Source organism: Chlorocebus sabaeus, chromosome 8, assembly GCF_047675955.1.
Source record: "Chlorocebus sabaeus isolate Y175 chromosome 8, mChlSab1.0.hap1, whole genome shotgun sequence".
NCBI classification, from domain to species: Eukaryota; Metazoa; Chordata; class Mammalia; order Primates; family Cercopithecidae; genus Chlorocebus; species Chlorocebus sabaeus.
The window spans coordinates 98,126,714-98,148,752 of NC_132911.1; the positions used below are offsets into that span (position 1 = coordinate 98,126,714).

General features: G+C 36.4%; 1 protein-coding gene across 4 annotated transcripts in view; it reads right to left on the minus strand.

Moving 5' to 3' along the window:
* Nucleotides 1-312: 312 nt before the first annotated feature.
* RAD54B (RAD54 homolog B) overlaps nucleotides 313-22,039 on the minus strand; it is a 98,804-nt gene continuing 77,077 nt past the window's right edge. For 2 of the 4 annotated variants that reach the window (XM_008001106.3, XM_073018212.1), the window contains 7 exons: nucleotides 21,337-21,476; nucleotides 19,215-19,505; nucleotides 14,611-14,783; nucleotides 8,048-8,309; nucleotides 6,483-6,549; nucleotides 6,097-6,294; nucleotides 313-671 (listed from right to left, as the gene is read on the minus strand). In XM_008001106.3, the coding sequence (XP_007999297.1) occupies nucleotides 454-671; nucleotides 6,097-6,294; nucleotides 6,483-6,549; nucleotides 8,048-8,309; nucleotides 14,611-14,783; nucleotides 19,215-19,505; nucleotides 21,337-21,476 (1,349 nt within the window). In that variant the 3' untranslated portion in view covers nucleotides 313-453. Of the gene's footprint in view, nucleotides 672-5,179; nucleotides 5,624-6,096; nucleotides 6,295-6,482; nucleotides 6,550-8,047; nucleotides 8,310-14,610; nucleotides 14,784-19,214; nucleotides 19,506-21,336; nucleotides 21,477-22,039 lie in introns of those variants that run through there. The other 2 variants (XM_073018211.1, XM_073018210.1) reach the window with 2 other exon arrangements.

Consider the following 22,039-nt stretch of genomic DNA (forward strand, 5'->3'; position numbering starts at 1 on the left):
CAACTATTACATCCAACATCTTTAGCATTTGCAATCCTAGCCTCTCATTCTCTTTCTCCTTTGAGCTACATTTTTAACTTACCAAGTTTTTCAGTTGTTTCAAACATCTGTCTAATATTTCTAATTAGATTAGTTTTCCCAAAGACAGAGACTAAGTATTTTTACCTTTTTATATTCCTCATAACAATTTCTCAGTAAATACTTAATGAAAGTATATTAATCAAGGAATTATTAACAATTATACAATGATAGAAGCACATCTTTAATTTTTCATTTAAACGTTTAATATTTACAAAAACTTAAACCACTCAATTTTGACTGTTGTATCAAAAGTAATATATTTTGCAACACATATTGTAATTTAAATAATTCTATTAATTTTCAAATAGTACATTTAATTACCATACTAATTTTCAAAAGAAGAGCAATGGAATGTCATGAAGTAATCTTTCATTATGTGCCAGTAGCTTGAGTGGTTATATTCTGAAAAATGAATGACACATTTTCTGTTATTCTTTCAAGAAAAGGATCTGTAAGATTTAAATGATCTCCAGAAAAATGTTTCCATTGCTTCAGCTGGGACATAGAAAGAGGTTTCAGGGAGTTAGATTTCTGGTGATGTGGACCAAGTTGACAATCTCTAGAGACAATGAATTTTTCCAACGAATCACCTGCAATAAGTAAAACAATGAGAAAATCCTTAGGCAAGCCAATATCCTACTAAATACAATACTTTTTTGTTTCATGATACTTCGTTTATGTGATTTATTACATTTGATCACCATGGTTCAAGTTAAGACAAATTCATTCATTCTTTTTTTTTTTTTTTTTTTTTTTTTTGAGGCGGAGTCTCGCTCTGTCGCCCAGGCGGGAGTGCAGTGGCCAGATCTCAGCTCACTGCAAGCTCCGCCTCCCGGGTTTACGCCATTCTCCTGCCTCAGCCTCCCAAGTAGCTGGGACTACAGGCGCCCGCCACTTCGCCCGGCTAGTTTTTTGTATTTTTTAGTAGAGACGGGGTTTCACTGTGTTAGCCAGGATGGTCTCGATCTCCTGACCTCGTGATCCGCCCGTCTCGGCCTCCCAAAGTGCTGGGATTACAGGCTTGAGCCACCGCGCCCGGCAATTCTTTTTACAAACATTTATAAATTATTTACTATGTACTGAGTTAAACAGTAAAGGTAAAATGATGAAGAAACACAGGCATGGTCTCTGACTTAAAGGACCTTACAGTCTAGTGGGAGAGATATATATTAAATAAATAATCATCCAAAAAAATGTATTACAAGTTCAAAATCCCTTGCCTAAAACCTGTGGGGCCAGATATGTTTCCAAATTCAGAATATAATTTGAACAATCTGGGTCAGCATTCCATAATGAAACTCATCAACATTCTGTAGCAAGTCACAGTCTTACAAAATGAGTTAAATAAAAACTATCGATAAACTCACATCAATTTAGGTAAGGTTTTGCCACAAATAATTTTGTCACAAATTTATGAAGAAAAAAAAAATCTTTTGAGCTTTCTAGATTTCAGAATTGAAGATAAGGGACTGTGGAGCTGAATTACAAACAGAGGTAAGGGTATGAAGGAAAGATACAGGGAACTACCTTACATATGACAAGAGAAGTTGACTTGGTCTGGAAGGTAAGTGAAGGGCACCCTGAGGAAATGTTCTATTAAGATCTGAAAGATGAGGAGGAAAGAACTAGATGGGGAAGAAAGATAAAGCATTCCACGATAAGCACATTAAAAAGCTATGAAAAGGAAGGGGCACTGGCATAGTCAAGCAATTGATAGGAGCCTATGCAATTAGAGCCTATAGAGTAAAAGCAAAGAATAATGCAAGAGAAGTTAAGTAATGCAAGGTGATGCAAGTATTCAAGGGCTGGATTATGCAAAACATGAATGGCAGAGGCCAGCCGTTATTCACCAAATCCATTTCTCTTCCTCCAGGGCACTTAGTCACCTTTCCCAGCCTCCCTTACAGTTAGAAACTGCCACTGTGTCTGGCCTATGGAAAGCAGCTATGTCACTTCCAGATCTGAACTATAAACATACTTCAAACTGAACAATTTTCTACTTTATCTCTTCTCTCATTGCTGACTGACAGATGCAGGGGAACCCAGCAGAGGACTCTAAGGTCCAAAGGGATGGAAGAGCTCCAAGTGGAAGAACCCTGGATCACAAAATTACTTTATGAAAGGCTGTCCACTAAATGCCCACAATGACCTGTTACACAAATGAGAAACATATTTCTATTGTGTTAGACCATTGTGCTTTTTTAGTTTGTTACAGCATTTAGACTGCCCTAACTTAGTATCTATCCTAAGAGCAACAGGAAGCTATTGGAGGTTTTATTTTTTTAACCTTTTAATTATGGGAAATTTCAAATAAATATAATATATATATAGCATGTATCATTTCACTAATAAACATTTCATTCTACATTTCTAAAAGATAAACACTTCTTTGAAATTTTATCACACCTAAAAGCCTCAAGTCATTCCTTAATATCATCAAATCCTTGTCAGTATTCATAATCATTGAGGTTTTAAGAAAACAGATGACAAGATTGCTTCAAAAATTAGAAGACAATAGAACAACACCTGCAAAGTACTGACCAAAAAAACCTCTGGCTAACTAAGAGCCAGTATTAGGCCCTTGTTAAAAATAAAAAATGAAAAGAGAGTAGAAATAAATAAAAATACCTTAATAATTATAAATGCAAACAAACTAAATATTCTCACTAAAACAAAATATCAGACTGGACAAAAAATAAAATCCAGCTTTATGCTGTTGACAATAGATACCTAAAACATAAGAACATAGACAGATTTAAGGTAAACAGATGGGAAAAAATAGACCAGACAAATCCTTACGATAAGAAAGCTAGTTTAATATGTTAAGACAAAATGAAACAAAAGGCATTAGGGATAAGGCAATCACTACATAACAATAAAATAGAGAAACCATAATGAAAAACAAATTTCACAAGGAAGATATAAAATATATAAAGCAGAAAATGATAAAAATAACAATAGTTTTGTCTAATCCACCATCATAGTTTCATATTTTAATATATTTATTTGAATAATAGATATATCTAACAAAAAATTAGGTTGTTAATGTTTTAAATGGGCAAACAATATAAAGAGATGGTTCACATAAAGGAAGTATGGTTCTCAAACTTAGGAAAAGCTCAGCTTCATTCATAATAAGAGAATAGCATATTAAAACTATACCAATATATTATTTTCTTACTATCAGATTGGCAAAAATACAAGCATTTGATAATCCACTAACCTGGCAAGGCTATGGGAAAATAGACATTCTAGTGTATTTCTGGGGGTGTGTTTATTGACACAACATCCAACAAAGGGCATTTTGGCAGTATCTATCTAAATTACAAATGTACATATTCTCTGACTCAGCAATACTAAAAATTTACCTTATAGGTATACTTGAAGATATTCAAAATGATACATGAATAAAATACACACCTATGGGAAATAACCTAATTGTACATCTGTGGATGATATGGTTTGGCTCTGTGTCCCCACCCAAATCTCATCTTGTAGCTCCCATAACTCCCACGTGTTATGGGAGGGACCCAGTGGGAGATGATTGAATCATGGGGGCAGGTCTTTCCTGTGCTGTTCTTGTGATAATGAATGGGTCTCATAAGATCTGAAGGTTTTAAAAATGGGAGTCGCCCTGCACAAGCTCTCTTTTTGCCTGCCACCATCCATGTAAGATGTGACTTGCTCCTCCTTGCCTTCTGCCATGATTGTGAGGCCTCCCCAGCTATGTGGAACTGTGAGTCCAATTAAACCTCTTTTTTTGGTAAACTGCCCAGTCTCAGGCATGTCTTTATCAGCAGTGTGAAAACAGACTAATATAGTGGGGGATAGATAAATTATGATATATCTATACACTGGAAGATTATATAGCTGAGGAAAAAAAAGAATGAGGAAACTCTGTAACAATACGGAAAGATCTCAAGATATGCTATTGAGTGAAAAAAGGTACAGAAATGTACGTATAACATGCTATAATTTATTGGGAGGAAAACTGGGCAAGAATATATATGTAGAGTGGCTTATATATGCATACATATATATCTGGAAGGATACACAAAAAAACTAATAGTGGTGGTTTCTTTTGATGTAGAAGGCTAAAAATTAGGGAGATAAGGGTAGAGTGGTAGGAAGAGTTTTCACCATGTACATTTTATATTTTTAAATAATTGAGTCATGTAAATGTATTACCAATTCAAAAGTTAAATTAGTCATTTTTGAAATCTATAAAAGAAAAAATGGATTATATAACAAAATCTGGCTAATATGACAGAATTCTGCACTTGGCAATTGAGAGGATATACATGATTTCCATGCACAAAAGAAACATTTACAAAAAATGACCACATACCAGATCATACTCCAAGTCTCTATAATTACCAGAGAATCCGTATCATGGATTCTATTTCTGACTACAGAGCATTAGCAAGAATTTGGTAACAAAAACTAAAATACATTTTAAAGCATACTTTTAAATAACTCATAAGTCAAAGAAGAAATCATAATGAAAAAACAAAATATTTAGAAATGAATAATGAAAGACTGTATATCAAAATTACGGGCAGCTTAGAGAAAAATGTATAGTCTTAAATATCCACTTCTTTGAAGAGAAGACTGAAAAATCATTAAGCTAAGTATTAACCTTAATTATTAGAAAAAGAACATTAGAGTAAATACAAGGAAAAAGGAGAAGAGAAATTATTAAAACAGGAAAAAATTTAATAGGGAGGATAAAGTGTTAATACTTTTAATTACCAAAATGGTTATGAAGAGAAAATCTGAAAACATTTCTCTGAAGTTTAAATTCTACCCACTAAAAAATAAAAATATATACATATTTTAGCTACTATAAATATTATATATTGTTATAATTATACATTGTGCATGATTATATTTATTATATTTAGTTATTAGTTATATATTTATATATAAATATGACACATAACTAATAAATATAATCATATATAATTTATATGACAAATAACTAATAAATAAGCTTCTATTGTACCTAAAGAGAAACATTTATATAAAGAAACATTTACATAAAAAAGAAACATCTATATAAAATATATTTTATGTTTACATAAAATCTAAATTCTTCCATCTTAGTCTTACATAGTCTAACTTCTTCAACCTATCTTAATATAATTTATCAAGTAACTTTCAACTACTAGACATTGATTGCTGAAGTCCTACTCCTGATTTAGTTCCTTTTTGAATGGTGTCTATTCTGGAGGGTAAATTTTCAGCTTTACTTAAGCAGCACTAGCAGTTACATGAAGTACTGAGAAGTATGGTGGCCCATGCTTCTGAGTGCCTCAGAAAATATGACCCCATTATGAATAAATTCTGTACAACATAAACAACAAGATTATTCTGTCAACTGCATTTTTTTGTGGAAGAGAAATAGGGATTAAAACTATTTTTCTGGCTGGAAGCGGTGGCTCACACCTGTTAATCCCAGCACTTCGAGAGGCTGAGGTGGGCAGATCGCTGGAGCCCAGGAGTTCGAGACTAGTGTGAGCAACATGAAGAAATCTTGTCTCTACAAAAAATACAAAAATTAGCCACGTGTGGTGGTGTACACTTGTAGTCCCAGCTATTCAGGAGACTGAAGCTGGAAGACTGCTTGAACCCAGGAGGCGGAGGTTGCAGTGAGCCATGATTGCGCCACTGTACTCCAGCCTGGGTGACAGAGCAACAGAGCCAGACCTTGTCTCGAAAAAAAAAAAAAATTCTAACTCCAAAGCCATTACATCAGGATTTGAAAGATTTTCCTAAATAAGTTCAATTTTTCACAAGTGAGTCAGAAATAAAAAGCTAAAATTGAGAGACTAAAGTTCTACTGAATATTTTCACAAATATCTCTATCTGGCAGCTGCCCTATGAGCTGAGAAAAAAATAAAACTAACATATGCAAATAGTAAATATTATAAAGTTATTCTTTAAATATTTTCAACTGCTAATGAGAAATAAATTAACTTTACTACATAGTTACAGAATTAAAATATAACTAACCTGTATGAACTTCTCCTGTACACTCACAGTCAAGCAGGTCATGAGTAACACAATCTGAACTTTCATGTAATGTGAACAAATTTTTAAGTTCTTCTACTGAAAACTGAATATGTTCAGATGTCTTGGTGAGGTCGACAACTGCCCCACAAAGACCTTGCTTACTGATCTGCCTTTGATAGATCTTTTCTTCTATTGTACCTAAAGAGAAAACATTCATCAGATTTCCTTCAGATCTTTATGTTCATTGTTTTTGTTGGGTAAAATGTTTATTAACATACTAATTAACAAAATAACAATATATTCCTGACACTGAAGCACAGGCTAACAAAAAATAATTTTAATTATTCAAAGGGTATACATTTTTTGTCACAATGAAGGGTTGTTACCTGTGGTGAGGAGTCTGTAAATATGTACAGGATATTTCTGACCGTCTCTCCATACTCTAGACATTGCCTATAGAAAATAAGTGCGAATTCTGAGAGTACAGTAGAAACTGATGGCCCTTTCCACATATGCAATTTGCAGAAATATGTTTTAAATAAGGAATTCTGTATTTTACATATAGCTTCAAAAAACATCCCAGGTGTGCCAAGTATGCCCTACTTCATAGCTTTTTCTTAGCAGAAAGAAAGGGATGAGTGAACACTTACTATGATACTGTAAAATAACTACAGGGGTATCATGCAACAGTGAGAGAATATATCTTCATCAATGGGACAGTGAGTATGGACAGCAAGAATGGAAAGAACCAAGTGTAGCATGGGCTTGGTGGTTCATTCTCAGTCCAAATAGCTAAAGATTTGCCCCTGAAAAGTACCTAGGATACAAGTAATCAGCTAAGGCTCTAGGTGGATTCCTGTGGTTTAAAGATTTATCAATGATACTGTGCAATAAAGTGTTGATGTTCAAACTCTGCACATTTCAAATAAAAATCTGGCCTTCAACCAACTTCTAAGAGATCATCTCTAGGCTTTTGGAATGTCCTGCCTGATATGAGTGTCTGTTTACCGGAAGCCTTGGGCCACACTAGATAGTTTATGCTAGCAAGGTGATATGGTGGGGCCTTAGGCCATGTAGTTCGATTTCTGGAGGCTAAAGACTGATTAACTAAGGTCAGTCATGCAGGTGTTCCATGTCTACAGGACTAACCCCAAACAAAATTCTGGACACCAAGACTTGGGTGAACTTCCCTGGTTGACAATATTCTATATGCACTGACACTCACCAATGCTGACAGAATTAAGTGTTGTCCATAAAACTCCACTGGGAGAAAACAACTGGAAGCTTGTGTCTGGTCTCTCTTGGACTCTGCCCTGGACTCAGTATCTTTTCCTTACCGATTTGAGTATCGCTTACTATAACGTAACGTAACTGTGAGTATAGCTGCTTTTCTCAGTTGAGTCCTTCTAGTGAATCATTAAACCTGAGGGTTGTCTTGGGATCCCCTAATGCACATATCGACTGAGGTGCAAACCTACAGGTAGAAAACTCAAGATACAAAAAGATGGTCTGTACTCTAAAGAAAACCAAAGGCTTCTCAAATATTTTCCTAAATACGTCACTTTTATACCCTCACTGTAGCCTGCATAAACACTAATCATAGCATCCATAACACTTTATTGTCTTCACCTGATGGTCATGAACATCCTAAAGGCCCAATTCTGCAGTAAACTAGAACCTGGAGGCATACAGGTTTAGGTCTGAATCCTGGCTCTGCATCTTACAAGCTGTGGGATCCATATCTTCATCTGTAAAATGGGACTACTAATATCCATCCTTGTAGGCTTGTTAGGAAGATTAAATAGATGGAAAGCACTTAGCAGAGTGCCTCATGCAAAATAAGGGCCCTTTATATAGTGGTTATTATATATCATCATCATCTTTGTATCCTCAATAGGCATTGTATCCTCAGGCATTCAATAATATCTATTTAATGCATAAATATTCCTACCTGAATATCAGTGGCTGGATTCCAATCAATGTCATAGAGAATTAAGTGAGATCCTCCAATAAGGTTAAGTCCTACACCACCAGCTTTCGAACTTAACAAAAAAATAAAAACAGAAGAGTGTTGACTATTAAAGCCATCAACAATCTGCTGCCTTTGAGAGATTGGTGTTTGTCCATCAAGTCTTGTATAAGCATATCCATGACGCTTACATACTTCTTGTAAAATATTCAAGGTTTGTGTATAGTTGGATACCAACACCACCCTGTCAATCAAAAAGAAAAATTCTTTAGATAAATTTAAAGGCAGCATTAGATTTTCTTAGTTGAAAGAAAATACCACAATATTATCACTGACATCGAGAGAACATGCAACAATGACCTAGTACAATTAAAACACAGGTACTCCTGCATATTCCATTTAAAGTCAATATCTAAACTTCCAGTTTTAAGATAGTGTGGCAAAGACCTTTCTGCCTTCTTCATCTCTCTGAGGTTCACTCTAAAAACTGCAAGAGAATGAGTAAAATACAAAAATGAACAGAAACTAACTCTGAAGATATTTGAAAAGAAAAAGCATAATGAAGCAATCACCTGCTTAGGAGTATACAGGTGATGCCTACATGCCCAAAGAGGGAGATTCCAATAAGAAACAAATGAAAGTTCATTTGCACCACAGAATCTTGCCAAGGTACCTTAGAAGGAAGGAGTTTAGACTGGAACTATTAAAACATTGGTACATAGAACCCAGGCCCTGCTCCTATCTGATCAGTTGACTTTTCTTTCTCAAATACAGTATTTATTATCTGGAGAAAATAAACCAAAGAAACTTAGACCAGGGAACTGACTGTAGAAGGCAGGAGAGCCAACGTAGTGGCTTATGCCTGTAGCCCCTGCTGCTCAGGAGGCTAAAACAGGAAGATCACTTGAATCCAAGAGTTTCAGTCCAGCCTGGACCCTGTCTTTAACAACAACAACAACAACAAAATGTGTTAATGAAAGACTAGATACTGAATAAGATCCCTCTACCCTTTTCCTGTCAACTCTCAGAATACCAACAGCCAGGCACCCCACATGCCAGTCCAAGGAAGACATTACTAAAGGATTCACCTATGGAAATACTTAAATGATTCCACAGAAAAGATCCACAGATAGGGAGTCCCCAAATTAAAAAGCCAGCTTGTTGCCTGATTACCCAATGATGGTTATTAGTCAATGAGCCCTGCCTATCCACAGTGTTCAATTAATGTTTTACTGCTTCACTGTTAACTGTGGACACCAAGGAACATCAGCTATTTGAAGTAAGCTTCAACATGAAAAGGAAAAATCAAAATAAACAAGAAACCTGAATTAAACAGAACAATGAAAAAAACAGAAGATAACTCTCTGAAAATAATTAATGTCCTCAAACAAGAGCTATCTATCATTCAATGGAAGAGGATGCAATTTTTCAAAAGGAACAATCAAGAATTAGAAAAATATCTTAGAAATGTAAAATGATAGACAAAATAAAGTTTTAACACGAGAGCTTTAAGATAATAATATGAGAGTTTGCCAGGAAATACATTAAGAAGAAAAAGTGATGACCAGTAGGAGAGAAAAAAAGAATTACAGAATCAACTCATGAGGTTCAATATCTGACTGACAGGAATTCCAAAGAAAACACGAAATTCTTTTAAGAGAGAGAAAGGATACTCCCCAGACATGGAGCCTTCAGATAAAAAGGACCTACTAAAAAGTTCCCAGCTCAATTAATAAAATGAAGACTCATATTAAGGCATATCAAGATTATAACTCAAAGTATGAAGAATAAATAAAAGTTGCTCAATGTCTGATGAAAAATAGGTCATATGTAAAAGAATCGAAATTAGAAAATCATCAGAATTCTCAAAAGCAACTCTAAAAACTAGAAGACAACATGTAAAGCAATGTCTTCAAAATTCTAAGGAAATACTATTTTGATCTAGAAGTTTATGACAAGGGAAGTTGTCAGTCAAGTGCTAGGGTAGAATAAAGACAGTTTCAGATGTGCAAGAAGTCAAAAAGATTAATCTTCCATCTTTCTTTCTTAGGAAACTACTGTGAGATGTGCTCCAGCAAAATGTGAAATTCAGAAAATAGAAAACCAACACAGAAGAGGAAAAAAGTGAATTTATAAGTTAATATGATTTGGCTCTGTGTCTCCACCCAAATCTCATCTTGAATTATAATCTCCATAATCCCCATGAGTTCAGCAAGGGACCAGGTGGGAGGTGACTAAATCATGGGGGCAGTTTCCCCCATGCTGTTCTCGTGATAGTGAGTGAGTTCTCACCAGAGCTGATGGTTTTATAAGGCAGTTTTCCCTGCTCTTGCTAGCTCTCTCTTTCCTGCCAGTTTGTGACGAAGGTCTTTGCTTTCCCTTTGCCTTCTGCCATGATTATTAAGTTTCGTGAGGCCTCCCCAGCCATATGGAACTGTAAGTCAATTAAACCTCTTTCCTTTATAAATTACCCAGTCTCAGGTATTTCTTTATAGCAATGTGAAAATGGACTAATGCATAGGTGATGGCTTTTTAAAAGTCCCAGGGTGCCGGGCGTGGTGGCTCACGCCTGTAATTCCAGCACTTTGGGAGGCTAAGGTGGGTGGATCACCTGAGATCAGGAGTTTGAGACCAGCCTGGGCAACATGGTGAAATCCCATCTCTACTAAAAATAAAAAAATTAGCCACGTGTGGTGGCATCTGCCTGTAATCCCAACTACTCGGGAGGCCGAAGCACGAGAATCACTTGAACCCAGGAAGCAGAGGTTGGAGTAAGCCGAGATCACGCCACTGCACTCCAAGGTCAGGAGACCATCCTGGCTAACATGGTGAAATCCTGTCTCAACTAAAAATACAAAAAATTAGCCGGGTGTGGTGGCGGGTGCCTGTAGTCCCAGCTACTCCGGAGGCTGAGGCAGGAGAATGGCATGAACCCGAAGGCGGAGCTTGCAGTGAGCCGACATCGCGCCACTGCACTACAGCCTGGGCAACAGAGCAAGACTCCATCTCAAATAAATAAGTAAGTCCAGGATGACAGCTGTGTAGCAAGATTAGAGATCAGTTCAAATCGTAGCAGGAAGACAGAGGACTCACAGAGGAAAGACAAAGAAAATACAGAGGCACCTAGAGACCACAGTGGTAACCCGTTATCTGCAGATCTGCTTTTCACTGTTTCAGTTACCTGCAGTCAACCTTGGTTCAAAAATATTACACACAGTAAGGTATTTTGAGAGAAAGAGAGAATGCACATTCACATAACTTTCACTGCAGTATACTGTTATTATTGTTCTATTTTATTATTGTTGTTGTTAATCTCTTACTGTGCCTAATTTATAACTTTATCACTGGTATGTATGTACATGAAAAAACAATCCATATAGGGCTTGGTAGTATCTGTGGTTTCAGGTATGCCTTCCGGGTCTTGGAATGTATTCCCGAGGATAAGATGGGGATTCCCAAGGATAAGATGGCCAAAAAGCACATTAAAAGACGCTCAATATCACTAATCATTAGAGAAATGTAAATCACAACAACAATGATATACCACCTCCCACCCACTAGGATGACTATTATCAAAAAAATAGAAAGTAACAAAGATGGTAAGGAGATAGAGAAATTTGAACCCTGTGCACTGTTAGTGGAAATGAAAATGGTGCAGTCCACTATGAAAAACAGTATGGCAGTACTTCCAAATATTAAAAATAGAATTACCATATGACCCAACAATTCCACTTCTGGATTTATACCTAAAAGAATTTAAAGCGGGGTTTTGAAAAGTTATTTGTACACCCATGTTCACAGCAACATTATTCACAACAGCCAAAAAGTGGAAGCAACCCAAGTGTTCATCAATAGATGAATGGATAAACAAAACGTGGTATATACACACAATGGGACATTGTTTAGCCTTAAAAAGGAAATTCTGACACATGCTACAACATGGATACACCTGGAGGACATTATATTAAGTGAAATTGGTCAGTAACATAAAGAAAAAAAAAACTATATGAATCCACTTACATGAGGTATCTAGAACAGTCAGAGTCAGAGAGTAGAAGGGTAGTTCAGGTGTTAAGGGAGGGGAAAGTAAGGAGTTGGTATTTAACAGATACAGCATTTCAGTTTTGTTTGCAAGATGCAAAGAGTTCTGAACACTGGTTGCACCAGAATGTGAATGTACTTAACACTACAGAATTACACATACAAAAATGGTTAAGATGGTAAGTCTATGTTATGTCTCTTTTACCACAATTTTTTTTAAAGAAAGGGCCATCTCTTCAGATAATGTGAAGCAACAGAACAAAGATCCAGCCTAAGCCACTTATGAAAGTGTAGCTTCTCCTCCAATGAAACATGGTAGGATTTAAGTTTCTTAGGGACCCACAAGGAGTCAAAATGACCATCACACCTATAATCCCAACACTTTGGGAGGCCGAGGTAGGCAGATTGCTTGAGCTCAGGAGTTAAGAGACCAGCCTGGGCAACATGGTGACCCCATCTCTACAAAAATAAAAAAATTAGCAGGGAGTGATAGCACATTCCTGTAATCCCAGCTATTTGAGAAGCTGAGGTGGGAGGATCACTTGGGCCTGGGAGGTCAAGGCTGCAGTGGGCCGAGATCGCACCACTGCACTCCAGCCTGTGTCCCAGAGTGAGACCCTGTCTCAAGATAAAGAGAAAATACCACCCCAACTTCAATCCCCGAATATTATTTTTATTTTTCTTAATCATTATATTTTTCTTTATTCCTTTCTTCCTTCTTGCCACAAGAGGGAACTTTCCCCTATGACATCTTCAAAGATACATTCTCACATCTATATTCAAACTGTATCTCTTCTCATTTCCTCTAAAACTCTTTCCACTCATTATCCTTTGTCCAATAACAACCAACTATCCCGCCCACCCTTCAGAGAAGAGAAAAAAAAAATCCAGTTAAAAAAATAATAATAAGATAATAAAAAGATATAAATAGAAGCTGAAGTGAAAGTTTGCACTCTTAAACTGAGTCACAATCTGCATATATACATCTCACATGTCCTTTTGCACATATCAAATATTATCTAATAAAACATGTGAGAAGAGCTCCATTAGAGGTAGGTACAGCATGCTATGAGAGTACAGAGGAGGGGAATCTAAATCTGAGACAGGAGAAAGCATGTGAGCTGAGTCTTGTTGTTGTTGTTGTTATTGTTTTGTAGAAAAGGGGTCTCACTCTGTCACTCAGGTTGGCCTCCAATGCCTGGCCTCGAGCAATCCTCCCAAGTTAGCCTCCCAAAGTGCTGGGATTATAGGTATAAGCAATCACACTTGGTCTGTTGAGCTGAGTCTTAAGAAGGAGAAAAAGTTGTCCAGAAGAATGAGAAGCAGAGGTAAGCCAGACACAGAAACCTGCAACATGTAAGAGCAGAGCAGAAGTGGGCAAACTCACAGGTTCTGCAGGGGGTTTGGTATGACTGGACCACATGGTATGTGTGAAGGAGTGATGAGAGATGAGGCTGGAAAAGGAGGCATTAACCATATCATGAAGAGTCTTGCCTAATGTGCTAAAGAATTTAGAAATTTCTGGAAGACAAGTGGGAGTCTTCAAATGATCTTTTAAGAAAAGGAGTGACATGTTTATATTTATATTTTAGAAATATAATTCAGGGCAATGTTGAGTATGTCAGGGGGCTGAGAGTAAGAGGAAGTAGCTTATAAGAGACTATTGTACCCCAAATCAGTAATTTTAAGAATCAAAACAAAAATCTTGGTACCAGAAAAATGAGGATGGATTCTTTAAATTAAAAAATAAAATCAACAGAATTTAGTGACTGACATTGTGGGATAAATGAAGAAGAAAAGTGAGTTTATAATAATTTCCAGGGTTTTTGTTTGCATTATAGTACCAAGGAATAATGGGACAAGATCAGGCTTGCAATAATGATGGTTTTGTCACATGGTTTTGGACATGGGAAGTGTGAAGTACTACAGGACATCAAGATAGATTTAGATGTCCATTCAACACTTAAAAATAAAGATGTAGAAATTAGAAGAGAGGACTGAAGTGATATAAATTTCCTTCAATATTATATGCATTTGGTATACAAGAAGATATAAAATATATAGTCATTCTAAAAAAAATACACACACACACAGAGGACCACATGGTATGGTCGTGTGTATGTGTGTGTGCAATAGTTGAAAGTACAGGGAGTAGAGCACTCAGGAAATAGGTTAAGAGTGAGAAAGTTAAAGAGAAAATCCTAAGGTGTATCAATATTTAAGAAACAGTAAAAGAAGAAAGGATTCTGAAGAAAATTGAGAAACAAGCATTACATATCGGAAAATATCACTAGGTTTTTAAACTACATATGTTTAGTTTTTCTTAAAACTTATAGACACATTGTTAATTACAAGTTTACGAAATACTAGAAGCTAACCATATTCCCAAAGAAGAAAACAACTTATTTTTTATGTTTTCTTATTTTAAAAGGGAAGTAGGAAGTAAAGACATAGGGCAAACTAAAACTCTATGAGCACTTATAAGTTTGTTAAATTGATCTTACTTTTCAGTAGGTCGAAGTTCGTGGATAACCGCTAAGAGCTTGGACAGCACCTGTAGTTTTCCTGACTCCTTTTCAGTAAACAGGAGAGGGTTATAGTCAGCAGGAAACACACTTAGCAAGCCTTTGTATAGACTCTTTTCTTCATTTTTATCACAAGTTGAGCATTCTTTTTCCTATTCAAAATGACGATTATTAATGCTGGCTCATGTTTTTTTTTTTAATTAGGAGGAGAAAATGCTAAAATTATAGAGGGAAAAAGGTGAAGATTAACAGCTATCTGAAAAGTCCAAGAAACTATTAGGAAATCTTTATAGGTCATGACTTGATCATTTTTGAAAAAAGTAACATGCATTCTACTGAGTTAGTTACAGAGCAGTTCTAACACAGTCTCATGATGCCTGCTACCTTCACCCTGCAAGTGTAGTATTAATATTTCCCACATGTAACTACAGGAAGTAGGAGCAGACAAAGAAAGGAGAGGGAAATAAAGGGCAAATGGTGATACAAAATCCATTCTCTCCAAACGCTAACATTTTGCATCTTTGATAAATCTTTTTCTCTTTTCCTCTTTTCCTCTCTCTCCTTCCCTCCTCATTAGTATTCTCTCCTGAATCGTGGGCTTCATACAACACCTTTATATCCAAAAACAAGCATGATTGTTTACTTAACCTTACCAGTTTCTTCTGTAAGAAGGAAGAAGTTCACCAATAAATTAACAGATAAATTTATTCTTACTTATAACAATACTTTTTGTTTATTTCACCAGTAGTTGTAGAATAAATTTATTCCAAGGTGATTATCAGCACCTCTGAAATTCCCCCTCCAAAACTGCCTAGCTGATATGTGATCATATAACTAGAGATCAGAGATATTAATGATTAAATCACTTTTTCGGTTAAATTCCTAGGATTGGCAGGTCTCTTAACTCTCTCCCATATTTACCAGATTTATCACTGTTTCTGAAACTTTGTTCAACCTATACCCCTTGTCTGGAATACTTTTCATTTTGCTGCTCAATTATCCCAATCCTATAAATTGCTGCTCAATTATCCCAATCCTATAAATCCTAAATAAAGACCCAGTGCAAATTCTGATTATTCATAGCCTTTGTTTGCACTGAGTTTTAACCTTTAAGGTTACACAGTACACTTCAGCTTTGACCTTATCTAATTGAGCAGTTAATGATATGCAGTTGACCCTTGAACACATGGGTTTGAACTACGCAAGTCTACTTATATGCAGATTTTCTCCCATCTCTGCTACCACCCCTGAGACAGCAAGGCCAACCCCTCTTCTGCCTCCTCTCCTCTTAGCCTACTCAATGTGAAGAGCTTTGTGAGGATCTACTTCCACTCATTGAATAATATATTGTCTCTTCTTCATGATTTTCTTAATAACATTTTCTTTTTATAGCTTACTTTAGTGTAAAAATACAGTATATAATATACAAAATATGTGTGAACTGACTTTATGTTACTGGTAAGGCTTCTGGTCAACAGTAGGCTATTCGTAGTTCAGTTTTGGGGGAGTCAAAAGTCATACAAGTTATAAAGGGATTTTCAACAGTGCACACAGGGGTCAGCACCCCTAATCCCAGGGTTGTTCAACATCGAATGACTTTTTTATACTTCACAAATGTTTTCCTTTGTGTTGCACCCCCCTCTTTAGTAATACTAGAAACACCTTCAGGGCAGTGAATCCTATGTGAAATGTATAAAAATGCTGGGCACAGAGTACTAATTTTAATTTGGCTTACTGTCAAAATACAGCAATATTTAGGTGTAGTCATTTGATTAAAAATACTAGGAACTTTAAAATATTTCTATCACTGGGACATATGAGGAGAAAGTAGTTGCTGGTTGCTTTAGGTTAGCTCTGCCTACAACTTGGAAAGATCATCAAAGGACCACAGGCCCAGGGTCTAGTACACAGTTTTTCATCTTCAGAAACTTGAATATGCTTAAACTGTAGGGAAATTATTCATATTAACCAAATTAAGAGACTGAATAAGTCAGAAAGAAAATTTATTGACCTATGAGACCTGCCTATTTAGACCAATTAGTCTATGCACATGCATTCTGCCCTATGAAAGAATGTCCCCAGGGAAAGTCAAATCGCTAACAGAAGGTGCCTGGTGAATATTAAATCAGAGTACAGGAAGATGGGTGATCTTTTTTTTTTTTTAAAGAGACAGGGCCTCACAGTGTTGCCCAGACTGGTCTCGAACTCTTGGCCTCAAGTGCATCCTTCCACCTCAGCCTCTCAAAGTGCTGGGATCATAGGCGTGAGCCACCACCCTGGCCAAGATGGGCGATCTTAATGCACAAGTTCTTAACAAAGAACACGTATTAGAATTACTTGAGAAGGCCTTTTTTTAAATGCTCATGCCTGGGTCCTACTCTCAAACAAAACTCTGAATTAATCCATATGTGTTGAGGCCTGGACTAATGTAATTGTAAGAGCTTCCCAGGATATTATAATATGTACCACTAATAATTGACTAATAGATAATATCTTTATACTGTGACAGCCTGATGCAGCATCTCCATCATAGAGATTTACCAGTTCGACTTCTCATATCAAGCTAATCAGGACACTGTCTCTTCTGACTCCATGTAACCCAACACACTTCAGTTATGAGTTATGATATTGTTACTGGTTACGTTCCACTCACATTTCCTAAAGAAAGACCTAACATCTTAATTGAACTTGGGAAACAATCTAGTTTCAATAGAAACACTTACAAGCCATTGCTTAAAGGTTACTTACACATGTAGAAGGCTCATTTCTGCCCTTTTATATCAATCCTTATTTGCTATGAAGTTAGAGAAAAGGCTTTTCTGAATAAATGTCAGACTATAAATTATGTACCCTATTTGAAGTATCCTATGCGTATTATTAGTGACTGCATGGCAACAATGGAGAAACACTCAGAGCCCCCTGCTGCTTTCTTCAAGAATGTACAAACATATTCTAAATTAACTGGTATATTCTGAGCCATTATAAGGTCTTCCTTTTAATGAAGAAATTTTTGGCTATTTTTACTGGGCTTCATGCCCAAAGCGTTTAATTTTTATCACTGTATATACAATTAGTTTTTTTAAAGTGGCGGCTGGGCACAGTGGCTCACACCTGTAATCCCAGCACTTTGGGAGGCTGAGGTGGGAGGATCACTTGAGCTCAGGAGTTCAAGACCAGCCTGGGCAATATAGTGAGACCCCATCTCTATTTTTTTTAATAACTTCTTTTTAAAAAATAAATTAAAAAGGCCGGGTGCAGTGGCTCACACCTGTAATCCCAGCACTTTGGGAGGCTGAGGTAGGCGGATCACCTGAGGTCAGGAGTTCGAGACCAGCCTGGCCAACATGGTGAAACCCTGTCTCTACCAAAAATACAAAAATTAGCCAGGCGTGGTGGCAGGCGCCGGTAATCCCAGCTACTTGGGAGGTTGAGGCAGGAGAATAGCTTGAATGCGGGAGGTGGAGGTTGCAGTGAGCTGAGATCGTGCCATTGCACTCTAGCCTGGGGGACAAGAACAAGACTTCATCTCAATAAATAAATAAATAAATAGCATCAAGTTTCTCTAGAATAAGATTATATATATCTATCTCTGAGCCCCTATTTCCCCACCAAAAAAATGGGGATGGTAATAATATTACTTATTCCATAGAGTTTTGTAAATAATAAATAAAATAACACTAATAAAGTACTTAGTGATTGGTACAGGTTGACCATCCTTTATCCAAAATACTTGGGAACAGAAGTGGTTCAGATTTCAGATTTTTTCAGACCTTGGAATATTTGCATATATATATCTTGGGCATGGGACACAAGTCTAAACATGAAATTCATTTATATTTCATATATACCTTATACACATACTCTGAAGGTAATTTTATACAGTATTTTTAATAACTTTGTACATGAAACAAAGTCTGTGCACACTTAACATCAGAAAGCAAAGATATCAGGTATGGAATTGCCTACCTGTGATGTCATGTTGGCACTCAAAAAGTTTTGAATTTTGGAGCACTTTGAGTTTCTAATTTCCAGATTAGGAATGCTCAACCTGTGTATAATGAGTGCTTAATAACTGTTAGCTAATATTATTAATACCAAAATGTGATTTTTCCATGGTTTGAGCTTAAGATGATTTTATTTTCTTTGTGATTTTCTGAATTTTCTCAATTTTATGCAACAATCATGTATCACTTTCAAAATGAGGAAAAAAAAATTATTTTTAATGGCAAATTTTGCATTTGTTAGCACCAAACAAACAAAACTGACAGACTATATTAGCATAAAATAGGAAGGGAGACCATGGCCAAGCATTAGATAAGGTACCAAAGGGGATTGGCCACAAACTGTAGAAGGCGGTACCTCAAACCCTTCTCTTCCCTACTTCAGCTCTACGAATGTGGACATGCTCTGAAGAACAAGTGAAAGGCTGGATAAGCTCTACAGCAGAACCATGCTAGATAGCCTGCAGAGCTTTTTGAAAACCCACAAATGCAACCTAAGAAATTAGCCCTATCTGCCCTCTTAGATTCATATACTATAGAACCCTCATATCCCTGACATAGTTTCAGACACTATGCACTTACCTTTATAGAGTTGAACAAAAGGCAGGGGTGATTGCACAGTTTTTTAAGAGCTCCTATACATATTAGATGGGGACTATTTTCCAACAACCCTTGAAGACAGAACCTGACAACCTGAGAATTTAACAGCTTTCGATAAAGCTCAATCTGTAGTGCTCCTGGTCGGCAAAAGATAACATTCTCTATTTTAGGTGGGAGATATTTATTTATAATTTCTTGGGTTCTTCTAAGGACAAAGAGTCCAGTGAGGCAAGCAAGTTCAGTTGCTCTTCTTTCTCCTAACTCCTTTTCTTCCTGTGGAAAAATAGCAGACTTAAATGAAAGTGTTATAGACAAAAATACACTTAAAATTAAAGATTTCATAATGATAAACCATTTACTAATTGCTTCCCAACAAATTTTAAAAGAAGAAATAAAATATGAGTATAGGGACAGAAAAACCAACCATGATCTATTTATATGTTTAGCATAACCATTTAATTAAGTGAAGTCACAGTCTCCTAAATAACATAAAATAATGATATATAATTGGTAGAATCTTAGATTCAATGAAATATAGTCTGTATACAACATGTAAACCATAATTTAACCATTGTCTTACCTTTAAAAATGTTTGTTTCCCATTTGTGTTTCCCTTAGTTTGCTTCTTTTTTTTTTTTTTTTTTTTTTTTTGAGACAGAGTCCCGCTCTATCACCCAGGCTGGAGTGCAGTGGCACGATCTCGCCTCACTGCAACCTCCACTTCCTGGGTTCAAGGGAACCTCCTGCCTCAGCCTTCTCAGTAGCTGGGATTACAGTGCACACCACCACATCTGGCTAATTTTTATATTTTTAGTAAAGACGGGGTTTCATCATGTTGGCCAGGCTGATCTTGAACTCCTGACATCAAGTGATCCACCTGCCTTGGCCTCCCAAAGTGCTAGGACTATAGGCATGAGCCACTGTGCCCAGCCTGTTTCTAATATTTTATCCTTACAGCTAAGTTTTTATTTCATTTTTTTTTTTTTGAAACAGAGTCTCACTCTGTCACCCAGGGCTGGAGTGCAGTAATGTGATCTCAGCTCATTACAATCTCCACCTCACAGACTCAAGCAATCCGCCCACCTCAGCCTCCCCAGTAGCTGGGACCACAGGTACATGCCACCACATCTGGCTTTTTTTTTTTTTTTTGGTAGACATAAGGTCACCCTATACCTTATAGCTAAGTTTTTAGTTTTGGGGGGTTTTTTTGTTTGTTTTTTGAGACGGAGTTTCGCTTTGTCGCCAGGCTAGAGTACAGTGGCATGATCTCAGCTCACTGCAACCTCTGCCACCCAGGTTCAAGTGATTCTCCTGAGTAGCTGGGACTACAGGTATGTGCCACCATGCCCAGCTAATTTTTGTATTTTCAGTAGAGACAGGGTTTTCACCATGTTGGCCAGGATGGTCTTGATCTCTTAACCTCGTGATCCACCTCAGCCTCCCAAAGTGCTGGGTTTGCCAACACACCGGCCAGCTAAGTTTTTAAATAAACCTACTATTATTTCTTTATAATAAATTCCTAAAAGGAGTATTGTCAGGCCACAAGATATACACAATTTTAATGCTTTTGGTATACATTGCCAAACTTTCCCCATGTTGTGCCAATGTACATTCCAACCATCTATTTACATTCCAAATAGGAGACTCTTGTCTACAATTGCTACTACTAGTAAATCCAAGTTGGGGAGGTGGTGTACACCTGCAGTTCCAGCTACTCGGGAGGCAGAGGCAAAAGGATCACTTGAACTCCAGGAGTTCAAGGCCAGCCTGGGCAACACAGAGTGATACCATCTCTAAATAAACAAACACACACCAATAGAAAATTACAAAAGTCACTTTGGTTATTTTGTTCTACTTTTTTCAAAACTAGTAAGGATGAACATTTTTATATGTTTATTGTCATAATTCTTTGTGAAGTTCCTATTCATGAATTTTAGACAAATGATGTCATATTCTAAAATAAGGAATGCAGGAAATGAAGGATTGTGGAGAAAAAGAAAGAGTTCACACTACTGATTTTTCTAAATCAAAATAATATGAAGTTATGGATAATTCCCTCAGACATACGGCTTTTTAAAAACTTATTTATTAGAGTAAATTATACCTCGGAAGCAGAAGGTTCTCTCGATAAAATGATGGGTTCTTCATATATTTTCCTATAAGATGACAAAGAGCCTAATATTCCTGGATTTACAAAATCAATTAATGCAAAAAATTCTTGCAGATCATTCTGAACTGGAGTACCTAAAGAGAGACAAAAATGAGGAAAAAGTCAAGTTTGTGTTTTACAATCACAATCTCAGGTTTATAACAAAACCACAATGGAAGTTTGGAGAAATTTATTCCCTAAAAGGAATAAATACAAGCAAATGGCCTAAAACTAAGAAAGAGCAGTCAAAGCAAGTTAAAAAAATATTAATCACCACATAAATTTTTAACTCTAGTTTTAGTTGCATACTAAATTCTTACATAGTAGTATAGCATAATGATTGAGTGCAGGCTCAGTGGAGTCTGACTGCTTAGGTTCAATCCTAACTGCATCATTTACTCCCCGAGTGACCCTGAGAAAGTTATTTACACCAATTTATTATCTGTAAAATGCAGATAATAATAGTCTTTCTAGGGTTGTGGGGATCAAAGTAGTCAATCCATATAATATACTTTGAATGGTGCCTAGAGCACAATAAATGTTCTATAACTTTAGTAATTGTTACTGTTATTATAGCTATGTGACTTTGGACAAACTGCTTAAGTCTTTTAAACTCAGGGTTTTTTTTCATTTATAAAAGTATGAAGATAATAAATTC